Genomic DNA, 20,696 nt, shown 5'->3' with positions numbered 1-20,696 from the left:
CTTGTGTATTTATTCCCATTTTCTGACTGGAGCTCTCCTGTACCTAACATCTCTATTCTTAGCAAACTGAGTTTCCATACCTCTGGAAAATCGCTGCACCGAGCTGAAGGAGCAACTCTTTGGAGAGGGTTAACCTTGGTTGGACTGGCTGAAACTGCCTGGTGGTTGGATGGAAAAGAGGGAGAGCCGTCAAACTTCCTTTGCAAATAAAGACAGCCTCAAGACTTATTTCCAGACGGGTTTGAAAACCGAGACATTATTTCTTGTTCTAGCAAATTCAAGCTCTTTTAGATGAATTTCACTGTTCAAATTAACACCCTTACATGGGCCTTTGTATCTCCGCTGCAGTTAATCCTTAAAACTTGCCGTAGCTTCAGTACTTCCCTCCTAGATCTTTCTTCAAAGAGCCGGATCACAGCTATGCAGAATTTTATATCTCTCATATCTATACAACATACCTATATTTATCTGAATAAGGGAAACGCGGTCTCATTCTCAGCGGTGAAGTCAAATATCTTTTGACTTTCTGCCACAATCAGCTTATTCACCATGTAACTCTCTGCCAGAAAAATCCCAGAGGGAGCAGGGCTGCAGATGCATGGGGGATGCTTTAAAAAGGACTTAATAGACCATTTTCACATCAGATTTCTATGAATAACCAACAGGCACTTTACAAAACAAAACTCAGCTTTATTAAGCAAGTATTTATTGTGCAATTACAGACTCGGAAGCAGGGAATTTTGACCTCTCTGTGATTATTATCCAACATATGGAGGTTGCTAGCAGGTTGTCTTTCCTTTTGTAGCCAAAGTGAGAGTTGCGCAGCCTAGGCAGCTGGTTGATGCTCAACTTTCAGAGCACTGAAGCCTGGGACTAACCAAAATCCAAGGAATGGATAGGATGCAGATTGTAAAAATATAACTGAGCTGCCAGTGAGTAAACTTCTGCATGGCTTTGGTTTGTGGGGTTTACATAGTGCAGTGCAATTTTTATGCATGGGACAACTAAACAGTGTGCAGAAAACAAAAGCTTATAGCACTGAGCAGTGTCGTATGGATAATATACACTGAATATGCTCGCAGTAGCCTCAGACTTTCCCTTGCCTTCTCCCAGCTTTGAGCGATCCAGAAACACACCCTGAGGTCACTGCGTTGATGGATTCCTGGGACTAACGTGCCACGTGTCATCAGTCGGTTCTTCTCTCTGAGACGCTGCTGCCCACCTGCTCCGGGCGGGACACAGCCTCCTTTCTTGCTTGCACTCTTGATGTCTGGCTTTGAAGTGCAGAAAAGAGTAAAACAGCCCTTCTGTTTCTGCAAGAGAGAGAGTTGCAACTGAAGATTGAACTTTGCTTCGCTATGCTACCTTCAAACCGTGCTCTGTTAATAAGTAGTAGCGTGGGGGTTAGGAACAGCTTAGATCCCTTTGTCTGCCTTGGTTATAAAGGTTTATGATGTGACTGATCATTGGAACGAAGCTTTTTAGAGCCTATTGTAGATCTTACTCGTGTCTGCCTCTTCTAGTAATCCTTTGTATATTACAGTTCTGTTCATGTAATCTCTTCAGTAGACAGTGTCATAAAAGATGAGAGGAAGTGGCTCAATTTATGCAGCTGAAGCTCACCTAGAGGAACATTATTGCAGGATCTAAGAGCAATACATTTTACCACTCATATGTAATGCAGTGCATATGATAACAATTTAGCTAGTCCCGAATTAATCCAATCTGTGGTTAAAATAGGATGAAACTTTGATGATTGTACTTTGCTCACCTACAAAACTAACATCTCCATGATCTGTGCTCTGGTAACAAAGCAACCATCATGGGAATGGCTCCAGCCTGCAGTGGAGGAGGTTTAGATTGGACATTAGGAAGCATTTCTTTACTGAGAAGGTGGTGAAATGCTGGAACAGGCTTCATGGAGAGAGGTGGCCAATGTTCCAAGCCTGTTAGTGTTTAAGAGGCATTTGGACAATGCTCTTAATAACTTGGTGAGCCAAGACTAGATGAACGTTGTAGGACCCTTCCAACTGAAATAGTCTATTCTATTCTAACTTCAACTGACCTGCCTGGATCAGACTTGGATCAGATCAGCCATGGATCGGCAGCCTGTTGTCAACCCTTTGCTCATGGTCACAGCTGAGACCCATCTGAAAAGCCCTAATCTCAGCTGATGAAGCTGTTTTCTTCCAGTGTGATTCCCAGTGAGTAGCTTTGAATAATTGTAGAGTTTGCTGTGAAGGGTCCATGTGTGGCTCCCTTTCACACATTCCTTGTTAGAATTGTAAGAATTGGATTCAGAGTCACTGGACTGGCCTTAATGGGAGATGAAAGGATATATTCCTTGAAAGATGGTGTAGTTAAGGCTCTTTCTGTTGCAAAAAAAACCTGAGTCAATTGATTTCATGTACAATCGCTTTGCTATTTGTGCCTTTCCCTTTTTAACACCATAATGGGATTAATTAAAAGCAGCTGGTGATTGGATTGCAGAGCACTTACCGCTGGCAATGTGGGGAGCCCAGTGGCTGCTGCCTCATCACATGATCAAACAAACTCCAGTTTGCCCAGTGCCACAGTGAGAAGAGTGTTTACTGGCTTTCATTGGAACAAGGACTTCTGATTTGAAATGGCTGGTTGGAAGGGAAGAATGAGAAGAGAAAGAATTAAAAAGAGAAATAGGAATATTTAAGATCATTCTGGAAGCGAATTGAAGTTGTGTTTTCAATGTAAAGAACACCAGGTGCTGAAAGCAAAGCAGAGCTGGGTGCGAGTCACCACTGCAGCAAAGGCAGAGGCCAATCGCTCAGCCCCGGCTGAGTCATTGGCAGCTTTAACCACAGGCAGTTTTGGTCTCTGCAGAGCAAATATGCTCAAGTCAATGGAGTGTGGCAGCTGAGTCCTGCAAGCTTTGCCATGATGCCTGGGCAATGTGCCTCACCTGATGCTCCTTCAAACAGAAAATACTTTCCAGGGCACCTCTACCCAGTCAGCCAAAGCATTTGTTTCTGTCCTTATCCCTCCCTCCTTTCTACTTCCACCAGGGGCTGGTGACTTATGTGCTAAACAACTCCTCCCAGAGGTGTCATTACGGGAATGATGGTCATTTGTTGGAAATCATAGCTAATTACTTGGATACCTACTGGGATTTTGCAGATTTTTTGAAAAGCACCGTTTCAGAGCAGAAGGATGTCTTTGTTTTCTCGTGCCCCACACAGGCTGGGCTGCAGCCACAAGAAGTTCTAGTTGGTGGGCTGTGGTTATCCGGCAGGACGGGGCTGCTGCCTGCAGGCAGCGGTCCGTTCTCTGGGTGGCTTTGTATCTTTTCATCGCTCATTTCTGTATCTTGCTCCACCTCAGCAGGAGGGTTGGGAGAGCCCTGCTTGGGGACCAGAGGGAGCGATGTGTCCTTGTCTTCAGTTGGCGTCGCTGTCTGGGTGGCCACCATGGGTGTATTGGGTCTGGAAGCCTCCGTGACTTGTATAACAGGGAGGGTGCTCTCAGCCGCTGTATGATGACCGTTCATGTGGAGCTTCTTCATGTGGTGCACAACGGCTGCAGCGTTGAAGGCTTGCTGGGGAAGAAATAAAAACACCCGCAGTGAGCACCTGGTGATGCCAGGATGAATGCAGTGTCCCCCTAAGGTGATGATTGCCCGCATAGGGTGGGCAGCGTTGGTTTGGATGGTTTCTGGGAAGTGGAATGTGATCATTCCTGGCATATAAACCCCGTGGTTTCTATAGAGTGCAAACTGTGGGTGCTTTGGAAAACTACAACCAGTTCCACATGAGGAAGTCAGGTGGGACAGCTGTAATTTACACAGCAGTGTGAAATAGAGACTCAAGCTGAGTTTTGAATGTATTTAATGCTATCGTGTATGTGGTTCCTATAGCGTTCCTCTTTCCTACCAAAACTCTTCCTACAAATGAAGTACTAATTTATCTTCAAGGCTGAAAGGAGGAGAAGCTGAACCAAGCTCCCCAAAAGGTCTACTGATGGAACACCAGTTTCACTCCCTCAGTACAAAGGCAATCATCCTTTTCCCCTCTCCTTTGCTTCCTTGACCAGGGCACTATGGTGGTAAATCTGCCTGTGCGCAGCAGGGAATATTGGTGCAAACACACTCTAAGCAGTAAGTGTAGATAATTTCCAGGCAGCCTTTGGAGGATCTCCGCCTTTAGGTGCTTCCCCACCCAGCTGAAGCCTTGCTTGTTGCTAGATGGCAGCAACTGACGTTGGTTGGTGAAGTGGCTGTAGGCTCCCACCAGCGAACGACTTACCCTCCATTTGCTCTTTGCGAAGTTTTTCTGGATCTGAGCGCTGACAGATGGGTATATGTCACGGTGAAGGGCTGTATTTCCATTAATCCTGCAGATGGGGAGAGAAGAAAACGGGCTCATAGGCAGATGGCATTTGTAAGGCATTCCACATTCTGGAGGCAACTAACTGCTTTGTACGTTCAATCAGCAATAATTAAACCCAAAGGAAAAACAGCAACAAAATGTAACACAAACACACACTTCAAAGCTTAGGGAAGCTCAGAATGGGATTTCTTCTTCTTTGCCTCTGTTTATGGAGGCAAATATGCACAAATTGCACCTTTAATTATTCATAATTTTCTTTCTTCTCACACAGAAAAAAAAAACCAGCCAGGGCTACGTGGAGGCAGACGGTGATGATAATGAAGCAGGGCTGGGGAGACGTCCCTGTTCTTGGCTGCCACCGTGCCCAGGGACCGAGATGTGGATACTGGCAAATCGCCATGGGCACCAATTCCTGTTGGGGTCCCAGTCTGCTCACCATGGGTGCCGCAGGGCTTCCTCGCAGGAGAACCTCGTGTTTGGGTTCTTCTCCAGTAAATGTCTGATGAAATCCTTGGCTGGTTGGGAAAGTAGGAGAAGCAGAGAGAAAAGGTTATTTTTCAACTTGTTCCAAGATCTGATCCCAACAGGACGTGGCAAATGCTGGTGGATAAACACCACAAAAGGCAGCCCTGAGAAGGAGATGTCTGTACCGCTTCATTCCTCCATCAAAGGGAGATGTTTGTAGCAAAAGGCTCTCGATGCAAAAATGTGAACGGAGGATGTACCAAACTTCATGCTTAAACTACAGGAATTTGAGTTGAATTATTCAGCTAAAAATAACTCTTAAAAAACATCAGAAATTGCAAACTGAGCAGATTATGAAGTTACTGTAAATAGTGCTTATGTCCCTCCCAGTTTTTCCCAGTTTTATGCAGGGAGGGTTGTGCTGTTTGTTATTAAGTCCTAACAAACCTCCCACTATTTTTGTTTGTATGGGTAAAAGATTGATGTTCAAAATATGCTGCTAAGATGCTGCCTTTGGTAAACTTGGGCAGGGGAGCTCCACAAGGAGGTTGGTCTGGTGAAGGGTGCAGCGGTGGCTGACGCAGCTCATCAGGAAAGTGATGTAAGGAAAGGTGATGCCATGGGATGGAAAGAAAAGGAGACAAGGGAAATACCTCTGAGATTTCCAAGGGAATCCTAAACCCTTGTCTGAGCTCTCTAATTGTTTGTGAAAATAAGAGTTTGGTTAATAGAGGCTTCAGCTGAGGATGCAGGACACAAAGTACCCTGAGCTCTGCCGGTGCCGCTCAGCTCTGGTGTTGTCACCCCTGCTGCTATGTTCAGCAATGAGTTCCCACGTCTGGGGCTTTGCTGTTGCGAGTGACTCAGTTCAGCACCTCCTCATCCTTTCCTGTCCTTGCCGAGGCCAGCGAAGGGTATCTGGGGGTGTGTGTGGCTTAGATTCATAGAATCATTAAGGTTGGAAAAGCCCTCTGAGATGAAGTCCAACTGTCAGCCCAACCCCGTAGGTGGCAGGGCTTTGGGTTGCGGCTGTGGGTGGGAGCACGGTGCTTCCCGGCGTCTGAGCTTTACCTGACTCAGAGATATCGTCCCAAAATGGAGACTCAAACTCAAAGTAGCCTTCCTTGATCTTTTCAAACAGTTTGGATTCGGTCTCTTCATAGAAAGGAGGGTACCCGCACAGCCTGGAAGAGAGCAGAAAGCCAGTGGCCCTTTAGCACCGCTGTCCGTGTCGGCACGTGCCGGCGACGCGGACGACTCAGTGACTCCATCCATCTGTCTGTCCCTCACGTCTAAGCGTACCGGTAAAGCTGCAGAAAAGAGTTAAAAACTTAACAGCAGCAGTGAAAGGACAAAGCCACAGCTGGTACAGAGCTGCACGGCGTGGGAGGGAATGAAACAAAAAGTACCGAGGAAGATTGAACGGTAGTTGTTAGCAATGGGGAAAAAAAAAAACCAAAACAAAGCATGGGATGAGGCACATAATAGAGAAAATGTGATTCCTTTCATCTTGTCTCCAGTACTTGATTCCCCGCATCCCTTTCATTTCTATAGTCTAGTGAATCTGTGTGAAGGAAGAATACACTGCTGCTGCGTCGCCGCAGCAAAACGGGTGGTGCGGCATCGCCTCCGCGCACGCTGCCGCTCTGCAGAGGTGTCGGGAGCGACAAGGGAGCTGGGAAAAGCGCAGAAAAACAAGTGGGATGCTGTCTGCTCTTACTCACAGGATATAGGTGATGACTCCGATGGACCAGCAGTCTACGGCTTTGCTGTATGGTTTCTGGGCGAGGACTTCAGGGGCTGCAGAACAGTAAAAGGAAAAGAGGTTTCTGAGCATTAATAAACTCCTCAATAGTTTCTTGTACGCTTTGCCTCTGAGGTACCAGCACAGAGAACCAGCCAGTAACAGTTTACCAGTCTGTGCTTTCCGTATCTTTTTTTATGCCGTTGAATAGAAAGAATAGAGAATTTCTGCCCGCATCCTGAGTTTTTAATCACTAAGCTGTGGATCAAGCCGGTGCAGCCTGGTGAACGTGATACAAAATCCTTTCTTGTTAAAATGATGTTTGTAATTTTTCTGTAAATTTATGACTAATGCTGGGATGTATCGCCTTTGAAATTATCCTTTCTTTGCACTTTTAAACATTCCCTAATTTTGTAGTCTCTATACTCAATCCTAATCCACTCTTTATGTGGTCCGCACAGTGCATCTGTGAGTAGAGTGGTGTTGTTAACATAATTCGGTATGTTTTTCCTTTCTGCTAGGTGAGGTACTCTACGTGCATAACTCTTTTTCCAACCCCTTTCTGATCCTTGGTTTACCAACATATCCAGGAGTCCCACAGGCGGTGGACATGATGCCATTCTGCTCCATTTTAGACAAGCCAAAGTCCGTGATCATGATTTTGGAGTTCTCCTCGGGAGTAAGGTAAAGAAGATTTTCAGGCTGTGAACACAGGGGTGTTAGAGGTTGGAATTTGTGTTAGGAAAATGGAAAGAAAGAACAGAAAGTCCTGGAGCGGAGCAGGTGAAGCCCCACAAGGCGCTGCTGTCGCGGTGGGGCAGGTCTTACCTTCAAGTCACGGTGCACTATCCCATTTTCATGGAGGTACTTGACTGCTGTCAGGACCTGGTGGATCACCACGCTCGCGTCTTTCTCAGTGTAAACTCCTCGTTCCAAGATTCGGTCGAACAGCTCTCCCCCGGATACTCTGTAGGAACGGTGGGTCAGAAAGAAAAAGATTGAAAAGAAGACTAAACAAAGTTAATCTCGTTTTTGTGTTAGACAAGCTGACTTGCTGGTGATTTTACAACTCCACCTACAGCAGAACCACTCCTTGGGCAGCTGAGAGGCTGGTGGACGCTCTCGAGGGCAGTTTCAGGGTGTCAGTAAGTATTATTTTGATGGAATTTGGGTTGGGTTATGATGCAGCTCTCTGCAGGTCTGAGCCACAGGCAGCACCGTGGGCAGGATTGCCTCCAGGCTCTGCTGCACAAGTGGATACGTGTTTTCATGTGATGCCTTCCCTTAGCTAACTTTATGAGTTAGCAGTAGCAGCCGGGTGCTCGGAGCTGATGCCCACAGCAAGCTGCTCTCTCTGGAGCTGACATTCTGCCCAGTTTCATTTCTAGAAACCCTGCATGGCACAGCTTTAATTAGCAATACTTCTGTCTCTGCCCTGCTCAAGTGTGATGAATTAATTTGCATAAATAGATCCTAATCTTGGTTTAGAAGCTCACTGCTAAAAAGAGCATGGGCCAAGGCAACATGAGAAGGGTCCTGGTTAGTTCAAACCATGCCTGAGGGGGGTTTGAATGGGTCTTGTGTGTCAGGGTTTTACATGTGAGGGGCTCCGATGTGTAGATGCTGAAATGCGATGCATCACCGTGGTCCCACCGCTCTTCTTCCTTTGTGGCCCACAAAGAAATGACTCTGGTGATACTCACAGCTGCATGACCAGGTAGAAGTGGGTTGTGCTCTCATAAATGTCTTCTAAAGTCACTATGTTTTCATGCTTTATCCTGCAAAGAGAAATGTGGGTCAGGAACAAACCTGGCAAGGACAAAACGGGGAGAACTTAGAGCAGCTTCCAGTGCTTAAAGGTGCTCCAGGAAAGCTGGGGACTTTTTAGCAAGGCCTGTTGTGGCAGGACAAGGAGCTATAGTTTTAAACTAAGGGAGGGGAGATTCAGGCTGGATATTTCCTTCCATGAGTCTGGGAAAATATGGCTGTGTTGGAGCTACAAAGCCAGCCAGGAAATGAGAGGACGAACTTCCCCAATCTACTAATTTACAGTAATATCGATATATTCTTTAAAAAGAAATGCTTCTTGATGTCATTCTTGTCGCAGAGCCACATCTGGGGAAAGGATGCTTGTTCTGCTTCACAGTATAGGAAGGTACTCACTTTTTCAACACTGCTATTTCATTCTCCAAGCTGCTGTCTCTTGTGAGAGGAGACTTCTTAATGCATTTCAGAGCAAAGAGCTTGCCAGTGCTTCTTTGTTTCACTAAGAAAACTTCCGAAAAGGCGCCTCTGCAGAAAGGAGAAGTTGGGGTTCAGTAGGTGCTGCTGCTGTGAACTGGAAGGATGCTTACAGAGGGAAAGAGGGAAAAGCAACAGGGCAGTAGTTTAATCCAAAGTGGATGCTGATTATAGAGCTAGAACGACATCTCCAGCAGCCCCATATTTACGATAGTCAATGCAAGATTATGCAATATGTAGGGAAAACCTCCACAATTTGTTATTTTTGCATAGTTCATCATGAAGCTCTGTTGAGGTGGTGGACCAAAAAGACCCCTGCAATGAAATGAAATCAAATCATGTTCTTCGGGAGCATCTGTAAAGGCAGTCAAGTGTTTTAGTCCTGTGTGTGCCAGGCTATGGGTGAGCTCCAGCCGTGCCTGGCTTGGAGCACACCTCCAAGGAGGCAGATGGCAAATTCAGCTGTCAGCACGTGCCTTGGGTGGGTGCAGGAGGATGCACCGACCACGGTTTGACAGCTTGCTGCCTTTGAAGGATCGCGTGCACTTGAATCCATCAGGACTGTGGGGATGTTCCTGGGCTAATTTCAAGCCCAGCTGAAGGGCTGTAGGAGAGCCCCTTCATTAATAGGGCAGTCTGCAGCTCAGGCATTCCATGGGGTTAACAGCCCTTCATGGAAAGATCTTAACACTGCTGAGGCCAAATTCCTACTTAATGCAAATTGTGTGTCCTCAGAGCCCCTGTGTCTTAACGCAGTCCTTCACTTTCCCTGGTCAGCCTTGCCCCGAGGACAGAGGCAGCTGAACTGCGGTGAGGAGAGCCCGGTTAGGTAGCAGTTTGGGTGCATCAACCAACGTTCTGTGTATCTGAAGATGAAAATTACCAAATTATCTCAGTCAATATTTTCATTCAGCATCTAACGTGTTTTCCTTTCTGCAGAAACTGCTAATACCCGTGTACCCACAGTCCCAAAGTGACAATGAATGTCTTGTACATTCCCAACAAAGGTTCAGCCCAGTGCAGCTACAAGCAGGTATTTATAACATGCTTAAAGCTCACAATCCTGTTAAAGGTTTGTCTTAGGCAGCTGAACACGTGTCTCGGAATAGTGACAGTGGATACTTTGCCAGGTCAGTCCTCAATAATCCTCATCAAATGAGCAACAGATTAATTGATGGCAGTTAAATGGAACCTGAGTCTGCAAAGCCCTGTGGGGAGCTGGAGGGCAGAGCAAGCAAGATGAGAGCAGTGGCAGCACCTTCTCAGTTGGGATGCTATTTCAGCCAACGCAATAAATGAGGGCAGAAAACCTCCTGTAATCCACTAAACAAAGAATCCAGCGTGCTGTGCCGCTGGGTTGGCTGAGCCGTACCCATCTGGCATGGGGGGCTTTGCTCATGTGTCTTTGCTAGTGAGCGGCAGCCGGCGATGAAGCAGGGAGAGGGAGCCGAAGGCAGCTCCTCACTGGGCTCAGCTTTCCTCCTTCTCCCGTGGGCCCTCGCGTGATGCCAAAACAACGTGCAAGACCATTGGTCTTGTGAGGAACTCGCCTGTGCCAGGACTGGTTCCTCGCAAGGTAAAGATAACCCAAATCAAACCCCAAAGATTTTTGGGAAGGCATCCCAACAGATGAATCCAAATGTTTCACTCAGTAAATTATATGTAATGATCTTCTCTCTTTTGGCCCCAAATGCAGGTGGTGTTGGGACCTTTTCCCAGTTTCACGTTTCTCTCCTTTTACCCATTCAAACTCTGTTTTGTGGAAATGCCTTTCAAACTCCCAAAAGCTCTCTGGAAATAAGTTGGGCCATCCTCGCTAAGATCTCTAATCCAACAGTTGTGGCTGCTGGGGGAAGGTGACAGTAACTTTCCAGGTAGCTTTAGGTTCCGGATCTTCATTTCTGTTCTTCAGCTCGCTGGAGTGGTGTGTGTGGAAAAACCCCAATTTCTGATGCTAGGTTTTCCTATTAATGTAATAGTAGGAAATGAACAACCTACAAATCAGATGCTGGGGCATCTGTTCCATAGAGCTGTCCCAAACAGTTTATGATAATTATGCCCCTTATTAAAAATTGGTGAATCAACAAGTTGGCTAGGAAAGAACAAAGCCTTTTACAACCTCATTCCTGCAGAGAAAGCTGCTGGATAATTTAACTAATACGCGAGGCTGACCAGAAACTTGATTATTTAAAACATCTCTGAGCTCTGGACTAGTTGTGTTTTTTGGGAGCTTTGCGGTGGGTTCTAAAGTCACAGAAAATCTGGACGTGACAGGACTCGCTGGTGGAGGTAATTCAATTCCTCCTCCAGAATCCTGGAAATGTTTTCTTGTCTCTTGCGCATGAATAGGCAAATTAAGCTGTTAACTCACAGAGAAGTATTGTGCAACTTGAACATCCTTGTTCTTGTTTCATCCCTCAACTGAGTCAGGGTTTATGAGCTAAATATACTAGTTGTTATTATTATAATGCCTCCCCCAGAGCCATCCCTCAACCCCGCCTGACCTTGTGGCAGCAGCAGCAGACCAGTGTGTGCAGAAGGAAAGAGCAAAGACTTGACTGAGCTGCCATCCAGGCTTAGAGGAAAGGAGGAGAGGGACCTGGGGCTGGTCAGCCTGGAGAAGAGGAGGCTGAGGGGAGACTTCATCGCTCTCTCCAGCTCCTGAAAGGACGTTGTAGCAAGGCAGGTGTTGGTCTCTTCTCCCAAGTCATGAGAGATAGGATGGGAGGAAATTGGCCTCAAGTTGCACCAGGGGAGGTTTAGATTGGATATTAGGAAAAAATTCTTTACTGAAAGAGTGGTGAAGCCCTGGCATAGGCTGCCCAGGGCAGTAGGGGAGACCCCATCACTGAAGGGGCTCAAAAAACACGTGGACTTGGCACTTTGGGACATGGTTTAGCAGACATGGTGGGGTTGGGCTGATAGTTGGACTGGATGAGCTTAGAGGGCTTTTCCAACCTTAACGATTCTATGAGGAAAAGGCAGGGCTGACCCAGAGCCGGTGCTGTGGGGCTGGGAGGGAGGGAGGGAGCTGCTCTGGTGCCGCTTGGCAAGCGCAAGCCATGAATCACAGCACCAGCAACAGTGACAGAGCATCCACTCCTCACCTCAAGGTTGTTCCCTGACTCAGAAGGTGACACTTGCTTGTGGCACTGGCCAGTGGCTGGGAAGCTGGTACTTAGGCATGGCTCTGCCTGGAAAGCAGCTCTGATACTTACGATCCCAGGGCCTCCATGAAAATGAATGTTTTTCGGATGTTACTCGTCTGTTTCTTCCAGGAGCTGCTGTCGTCCTCTTCCTTGCGACCCATCTCCTCCAGAGTGGAAGCAGGGAACGCTGCGAGGAAGAGGAGAGAGGTGACTGATGTGGCAAGTGCTTACATGAAGAACAGGAGCCCGGGAGCCAGTGGGGCTCAGGATGCCATGGATGGTGTTTCCTTGGTCAGAGGAGTCAGACTTTTCAAGCATGTGAATTTTGTGCTTCTTTTGCTCCTCCCAACCGTAAGTGCTGACCATGTCCCTGCCGCTACCTCCCGCTCCAGCCGTCAGTGCGCCGTAATGCCAGATCTGCTGGGTAGGATCCGGTGACCATATGGTAACACTCTCTTGTCAGTGTAGTCATTTAGCGCATGTTGGCAATTACAAATGTTTATATTGTGCTTCATATTTAGTGGTTAAAAAGGCCCTGCTGAACGGTTGCTAATTTTAACTGCAGCATCCATGCCTAACGGATTAAAAGTTAGGTACAACTAGTGATGGAGATGGATTAGAACTGAGCTGCTTTATCGCTCACATAATAGTTTCAAGAGCTCCTGACTGCGGGGAGGGGAATTGATATCAAACATTTTGTTGATCTGTCTTGTGCAGTTTGCGCTGCTGTCATCCTTAATTCTTGTTAATTGACAGATTGCTTCTGCCCTGAGTCATAACCTTCCTGTTGCCTTTGTCTGGCAGGGCTGTGGTGCCACGATGCTGGCCCGGGGGGAGGCTGTTGGTGTGGCAAAGGGGTGCCCTGCCCTGTTGGGGTGTCTCTGCGCTGCAGATGTGAAGCGAGTGGTCCCCACCTGCAGCCCAGCTTGGCACAGGGTGGGTGGCAAGAGCTGCTTAGGAAAACACAGCTTTCTGGAAACTGGTGGTGGCTGAGTGCGTGTGATCAGCGTTGGAGGATGTAACTGCAGGGAATCTGCTCTGTGGGTACAAACAGCCCTGGGACTCCCAACCGATCCGTGGATTTTGCTGCTCACGGGCGGCTTGACCTTGGTCAGGTCCCACTGCCTCATCTCCCCCCCACCGCTAAGCTCTTTAGGGCGCAGGCTGGGCAGCGCGGCTGTAAGACAGAAAGGAAAGCTGTCAGCCTTGTGGAGCTCACCAGAGTGAGGGGAATTAGGTACAGCTTGCACAAGGTCTGGGAGGTGTGAAACGTTATACAAATATCTAATCACCCTTAATAAGATCAAGTCTAGTATTATGGAACTCTAAGTACACTGGAAGGTGAAAACAAGTTTTGAGACTAGAAAAAAATTATAAAAATAAAGTAGTTTTTCCACTCTATTAGGATACAAAAGAAATGCACTAAAAATATCCCTGGGCAGCAGGGACTTGGGTGCCAACAGCAGCGCCTTTGGTGCATGGAGCATCCCCTCAGCACATGGAGCATCGCGCCTCTCGGGAGCAGGAACAGCTGCCCCAGAGCTGAGCCTTCAAAGGACAAAGCACAACCTTTTGTGTAAAAGTAAGCATTTGGAAGAGGAAGAAGTATTAAAGCTGAGAAAAAGCTGGAAGATGTTTCATGACGGGCAGTTTAGATATTGAATTCCTCCTGAACAGTTTTTCTCCTTAATTAGTGCAGTGCCAGGGGTTTGGGCTCCTTGACACAATTTTTTAAAGGTTAACTTAACATTATTGAAAACAAAATTGACTCAACTGTAAACAGTTGAAGGCTTCAGTCTATAAAATCACCAAAGTGCACCTGACCTTTATTTACCTTTTGGATTCTGATGCATCTGTAACTCCTAGAAACACAACTCCTTATAAAATCCAGCAATATTTTGCTGATTGGAATCGGCGATGATCAAAAGTTCTTCACAAAAATGTTGATCAACTACTAAAAACCTTTCTGCCAGTATTTTGAGACCCCATAATGATGTTTTCGTTTGCAGTAACCTGTCCCTCCCACACAAATCTCTACAGAACTGGAACATCACAGAAAGAGAACTCTCAGCAGAGCTGGTGAGTTTTATCCGTTTTAACCAAATATCAACTGCATGATGCCAGAGTGGTGTTGAATGATGGGTGAAATTCAGAAGACCTCTCTGTTTCTTTCTCAGCCTGCTGTCAAACAAAGAATATGAAGTAAAAAAAAAACCCAGATGAGGTTGGGGAGGCCCAGGGACAAGCTGTGTTGTAGGGCTCTGTTCCTGGGCAGCCCCAGCGCTGAGGTGTACCCTGGTTGGCACAAGCTCTTTGGGGCAGCCTGAGCACAGCACGGTGCAGAGATCCCTCCCAGGGATGCTGGACAACGTTCCAGATATCAGGGCAGAGGCAACCGTGTTCCTCCTGGCTGGAGGTGACAGCGGTGCCAGGTACACCTTGTTCTGCAAATTTGGCCCATTTGAACACAAATCTCAAATTTGCCCAATATTTGCTCATTTAAGGTCAATTCCGTTATTAATCTTGTATTTAATTCTTTTTTAATTCGACCAGTTTCTTTTTAAAGTGGATTTTGCTCCTAAAGGAAGGTAGTGTTGTGTTTTCTTCAGTCTCTTGTGAATCATCTGTTCATCTCACAGTCCCTCCTTCTGTCACTCTTTGCGTACGGCATTTAGTTGTGCTGATATCTGGAGGGAAGGCTGGATGAACAGCTCTGACTCCCTACACGTGGATTGGATTTCCTGCTTTCTCAGTTTTTCTGTGCCATCACGAGCAAGTCATTTCCTGCCTCCCCTCGCCTTGCTGCGAGGAAGGGGAGTGCGTGCTGCTATTTTGAGAGCAAAATAATGAAACGTTTGAATTGACTAAAATGTAAAGCTGCATATGTGCTTGGGTGATGAATGCTTGCCCACCTTCCTCCTTCCTGCCCAGGGAAGCGGTGGAGTCACCATCCCTGGAGGAGTTCAAAAAATGTGTAGATGTGGCACTTTGGGACAGGGTTTAATCGGCACGATGGGGTTGGGCTGATGATTGGGCTGGACGAGCTTAGAGGTCTTTTCCAACCTTAACTGTTCTATGATTCTATGATTCCTTGTGTTGGATCATATTATTCTCAATACTTTTCCCTCTTTTGGTACATGGGAAAGTATTTGCCAAAGGGTTTGGTGTAGAGGCCTCTCAGTCCAGCCGTGATTACGGGATTGTGAGAGCTGTGACTGCTGATGCAGGCTCTGGGGACTCACCTTTACTTTGGCTCTCAATCTGGTTAAGCCACTTGTTGCACTTCGCAGCAGTTTGTGAGAATGCAATGTTTGATGTATTTGTGGTCTGGTTTGTGCTATTTATTCAGGCTCTGGCCCAACAGTGTCCTGGCCACAGCGTATGGGTAAACGGAGTTTAATGTACCCAGGCGCTTCACTTTCTGCAGGAATGGAAAACATCATAACAAAAGTTGGGCAAACAGACTTTGTGCTGAGGCTGCAGGTTTTAGAATCATAAAATGGTTTGTGTTGGAAGGGACCTTAAAGCCCATCCAGCTCCAATTCCCCTACCATGGGCAGGGGCACCTTCCACTGGATCAGGTTGCTCATAGCCTCATCCAGCCTTGTCTAACATGATTTCCCCGCTATACGTGTCCACCTGCACCTTTCCATTACACTTCTGACGTGTTTTGTTTGTCGGATCCATCCTGACACCCTGTTCACACGTGCATCATCCTGTAGCTCGGTGGGCGCGTCTCCCAGCCGCGGTATAGGATGTGTGCTTTGGCTACACCCAATGTGCGTTGTTTTAGTCCCCTGATCTAGCGAAGGGTCTGTGTTTGCTCGTTTGCCCACCCACCTTTTGGCAGTGCAAAAACAGTGGTGTGTTTGCAGTAGTAGTGAATTGCTTGATACGATGGAAATGCTTATTAATTAATGTAGATAATGACCTTGGGAGATTAAAACAAAGTACATAATATTGCTTTAATTTGTTTCACTTCCCTCTTCCCCATCATAACCAATTAAGCAATAGGCAGGACTTCAATCTGACAAGCGTAAGTGGAAAGTAGTCAGGAGTTTGAATATTAATGTCCAACCTTTGGGGTCCTACACAGACTAAGTCAATGACCGTGCCTGCTGCCGTACTCTGTCTGCTCCACCACATGACACATCATTGCTTGGAATGTAATGAGTGTTATTGTGACCTTGCTTAAATATTTCCTGAGGAAATTTGTTCCACTTTCCTATCTCGCAGGAACAAATCCATCTGCAGGCAGAGACTCTGCTTCGGCATGGATGTACCGCATTAGCAACATTATTGTAAGGCATGATTAATAGTCTTGTGACAAAGTTACGTGTGGAGGGGGGAGATAGGTGCCGCTTTCGTGGTTTTGCCTTTAGAATTAAAAAGAAGTTTACAGAAAGAAAGGGAGAATACAAAGTCAAAGGACTTTGCTTTATAAAACACACCAAACCAAGCGATCTGCATGTGAATGAATTACCCACCAGGCCAGGCTCTGTGCTCAGGGACAAAAGAACAAGAAACTGAAAACGTGAGCTCACCATCGCACACAAACCCACACTAAACATCTTGTATTCGCCCTGCCGCCCCATCAATTCCAAAGCAGTGCGTTAACTTAGTCGTCCTTGATCAACACTTGCACAAGCACCATTTTCATTCTAAATATTTCACATTCCTTACAATACTTTCAAAGTGAAACATCAGAAAGCAGCTTTCTATGAAACTGCTAAATAGAACACGAGTGCCGTAGGGTACCAGACTAACAGCCTGCACAGAGGAGTCCTCTGGTATTTTCCTGTTCTTGGAGAAAATTCATTTTAAAACCCCAGGTCAGCCCGAATCCCACCTGCTTCACTGCATGGAACAGCCAGGAAAAGCAAATGGCTATTAAAGAAAGAATATTCTCCTTACCCAAGTCAGCACAAAGCAACTCCTGTTGGCTGCTGCTCCGGCTCCCGCGGTCTGTGGGGATTAGAGTCCGCCTGGGTGCTCACGGGCAGCGGGGAGGAGGAGGAGATGGCTCTGCCGTGGTGGTAACCAAGCAGCACTTTGCGGGGAGTAAATCACTCCGGCGCGAGCTGTCGTGGGTGTGCGTGTGCGTGCACGGCGCTGGCGGTAACGGGACCTGGCCACGCGGACACAGGCACCCAGCAGGGATGGATTCTGCTGCCGTGCGTGGTGTGCAGCTGCTCCTGGCAAGAACTGACTTGGGGACTGACATATTCCTGGGTGGAATGCAAGCAGCATTCGCCTTCATCAAGGAAATGACTCCTTGATATTAAAATTGGCCCTATTTTCTGCTGGGTGACAGGGCTGCACAGTGTGGAGTGGGACAGCGTTTCCCACTGGGATGCTCTGGCAAGGCAGCGCTCCCATCTCCAGCCCTGGGGAGGGGATGCTCTCCACCATGTTTACATGGCACAAAAAAACATGGAGAAAAAAATCATTTCAGCAGGGATTAATCTCCATCACTGGAGTTTTGGAGTATTTTAAGCCATACAGTGGCTCTATTTTGCCTTTCAAAGCCTCTGTGTGTGTGTGTGTCTTCCCTAAAGGCACAGCACATATGAATCTAGGAAATATTAATAATTCTTTGCATCTTTTCTATAGTGTAGGATTTTAGAGATGGCAATAACAACTTTACTGACTGCGCTCTGGGTTGATTTACACTGCCATCTAGAAAAATGCATGAAAAAAAGAACCTATCATTGCAAAGTTTAGTTTTATATCGGGAATAAATCAGCTGTGGGGCAATACTAGAAAATCACGTTCTTTTTCTTAATATTTTTTCTTCAGTATCTTAGTTCCAAGGCGCAGGCAGTTTAGTTCTCTCTGTTTCTTTGTTGGCTGGACCCATCACTGCGAATGCCATAGTGTCAGGTCAGAGTTTCTGGGTGTGCTAACATCACATTTAGTGTTTTGGTGGGATCTGCACTGATCTGATCTTGAAACCCTTGTAAAGCTTCATCTCTTCCTCCCTTTGATGTCTTCATTGCAGCAGCACCACAAACCTTTGAGTACCTCCTCTGGAGTGAGGGGGAGCTGCTGGCATCCTGGGCAGGACACCAACATCAGAGCAATGTGAGGTCTTTTATTGAGGTATAAATATGCCAGACATGTAGATATGTCCCTATATGTATGTAGGTGTCAACGCGGATGGATGTGGAGCACAGATGTTTCCATTCGCATCCCGCTGTACACTCAGGTCAGGAGCACAAGGGTTCTGGTTGCGCCTGAGGGCCCTGGGGCTGTTTAGCCTGGAGAAGAGGAGCCTGAGGGGAGACCTCATCGCTCTCTGCAGCTCCTGGAAAGGCGGTTGTGATGAGGTGGGTGCTGGGCTCTTCTCCCAAGTAACAAGTGATAGAATGAGAGGAAACAGCCTCAAGTTGCACCAGGGGAGGTTTAGAGTGGAAATTAGGAACAATTTCTTCATGGAAAGCGTTGTCAAGCACTGGAAGAGGATGCCTAGGGCAGTGATGGAGTCTCCATCCCTGGAGGGGTTCAAAAAATGTGTAGACATGGTGCTTAGGGACATGGTTCATTGGTGGAGTTGGTGGCCTGAGGTTTATGATTGAACTTGGTTATCTTAAAGGTCTTTTCCAACCTAAGAGTATGTGATTCTAAACAATCCCAGTTTAAAAACGTAAAAGCAATTTAATGCTTTCAGTATTGTTGTCATTGTTGTATTCTGTTCTCAGCTCATTTCTTATTTTATAAGATTTTGTATTTCCTTGTTAACTTCTGCTATTTTCTCAAAAGCTGTCAGTAATCTTCTGAACTGGAAATATAACGGCCACAGTTAAAACTTGAGTTGTGAAATAACAGAGAAGGACACCCTGCGCGCTGAGGGCATTTTAAGGTAGATTTGGCTGAAGACACTTACAGACCCGCAGCAGAGGAGGAAAGTGCCAAGCAAGCCCTTTATTGAGATAGGTTCACTACGACACCTCCCACTGGATCAGGAGCTCCAAGCCCCATCCAACCTGGTCTTGAACATCTCCAGGGATGGGGCAGCCACAACCTCCCTGGGCAACCTGTTCCAGTGTCTCACCACTCCCATAGTGAAGAAATCCCTCCTTATGTCCAGTCTAAACCTGCCCCACTCCAGTTTATACCCATTGCCCCTTGTCCTGTCACTACAGGCCTTTGTAAGTGGTCCCTCAACAAACAGTGGTGGGATGATGAAGGAGAAATTAATTTAAGAGTGACACGATTTGCAGTAATGTGATTGCTTTGGGAGAAGTTAGATGAGAACAAAAGGGAAACATTTACTTCTCTGCAGTCCTTGGAATCCGTGCGGTGGTGTTAGTTATGTTGAAGTGAAATGGATGGGATAAACTGGAGTGGGTACGCACGCCTTGCCTTGCTCGGGTAGCGCTTGCTGTCAATGTATTATCAGTCTTGGAGAAGGAACAGGGCTGCAGCGGGGCGATGCGAGGGAAGCCGTCGCTTGGGAGTGGGAAGAAGCTTGCCTGAAAAAAAGGAAAGCAAAGCAGGGCTCTTCAGTATGTGAGAGCTGCAATGTTCCCCACATCAGTGGTGTTGGCCTTCAGAAACGCGCTGAGAAAAACACCAACAATCCAGTGGGAGCGAGAGGAAAAAGCGCCCTTTTGTGCTTTGCTGTAGAAAGAATCCATCGAGACGGTGGCTCTTGACCTTGCCTGACAGGAATCTAGGACAACAGGCAATTCAGTTCAGGGACTTGTGCTGAGCTCTCGATGGGCTTGAGTTAAAATAGCAGTTATTAACCAAAGGCACCCAGAGCAAGCAGCAATCTCGTTTTTAATGGCATGAATCAGAAGTGAGGAGGTGTGATGGAAACCAACAGCACAATGTGCACATTGCAGCAGCCCCTTTGCAGAGGAGTTCGGAAGGCGCCGTTAGCCCCATCCCTGCAGATCCAGGTAGCAATGGGCAAAGGAGGTTTTCCAGGAAAATCATACCTGATCTTTGATCCTGGCCCTGGATGCTGTTCATCAGGCAATGCCAGGGACCTTTGCCTTGGAAATGAGTAAAATGGTACTTAAAGAAGCCTACAGGAAAGCTGGGGAGGGGCTTTTGATCAGGGAGGGCAGGGAGAGGATGAGGGGGAACGGTTTTAAGCTGAAAGAGGGGAGATTGAGATGAGATCTTGGGGAGAAATGTTTTGCTGTGAGGGTGGTGAGGCCCTGGCCCAGGTTGCCCAGAGCAGTGGTGACTGCCCCATCCCTGGAGGGGTTCAAGGCCAGGTTGGAGCAACCGGATCCCATGGGATCAGTGAGAGGCCAAAGAGGGCAGCAGGGCCATCAGTGATGCGCTGCAGGCACAGGGGTTTTCAAGCCAAGAAGTTTTGAGATGTGACACCCTGAATGTAAATACAAACTCAGAAAGCAAACACAAAGAGCCAGGGTTGGTAAATCTCTGGCAATCCCTGTGCCTGGCAGCAGCAGAATCCCATCCCAGGTGGATTCGCTGCAGGCTGGGACAGCCTGGGCACCGCTCTTGCTTGGCTACAGCATCCCAGAAGCTCCCAGGCTGGTGCCGGCAGAGAGCACTGCAGCACAGCCGATGGCAACACCACGGACTTTGGAGCGAAACAAAGAAATAAGGACTTCTACAAGCAATACAGCTGGGATTTTGGAGTGGTTGATTGTGGGAAGGTGTTATTCTAGTCGAGCTCCTTGAAGTACCACGCGATGCAATAATGTGTGCCTCTCAAGTGGAATTTGTAACCATTTATTTGCTTTCCTTTGT

The 20,696-nt window shown here is 47.1% G+C and overlaps 1 protein-coding gene across 1 annotated transcript; it reads right to left on the bottom strand.

Annotated features, from left to right (window-relative positions):
• Window positions 1-12: 12 nt before the first annotated feature.
• CAMK1G (calcium/calmodulin dependent protein kinase IG) lies at window positions 13-17,066 on the bottom strand. The gene is made up of 13 exons (XM_009561737.2): window positions 16,875-17,066; window positions 12,030-12,147; window positions 8,734-8,862; window positions 8,274-8,348; window positions 7,399-7,537; window positions 7,149-7,272; window positions 6,551-6,626; window positions 5,898-6,010; window positions 4,798-4,876; window positions 4,278-4,365; window positions 3,141-3,571; window positions 2,500-2,630; window positions 13-1,313 (listed from the first exon to the last, which is right to left on the bottom strand). Exons 2-12 carry the CDS (start codon window positions 12,119-12,121, stop codon window positions 2,537-2,539), a joined length of 1,440 nt encoding a protein of 479 aa, XP_009560032.2. The 5' UTR covers window positions 12,122-12,147; window positions 16,875-17,066; the 3' UTR covers window positions 13-1,313; window positions 2,500-2,536.
• Between the last annotated feature and the right edge of the window lie 3,630 nt (window positions 17,067-20,696).

This window comes from Cuculus canorus, chromosome 24 (genome assembly GCF_017976375.1).
Source record: "Cuculus canorus isolate bCucCan1 chromosome 24, bCucCan1.pri, whole genome shotgun sequence".
In the NCBI taxonomy this organism is placed as follows: domain Eukaryota; kingdom Metazoa; phylum Chordata; class Aves; order Cuculiformes; family Cuculidae; genus Cuculus; species Cuculus canorus.
Note: the sequence above shows the minus strand (reverse complement) of the source record. Positions and strands in the feature narration are given on the sequence as shown.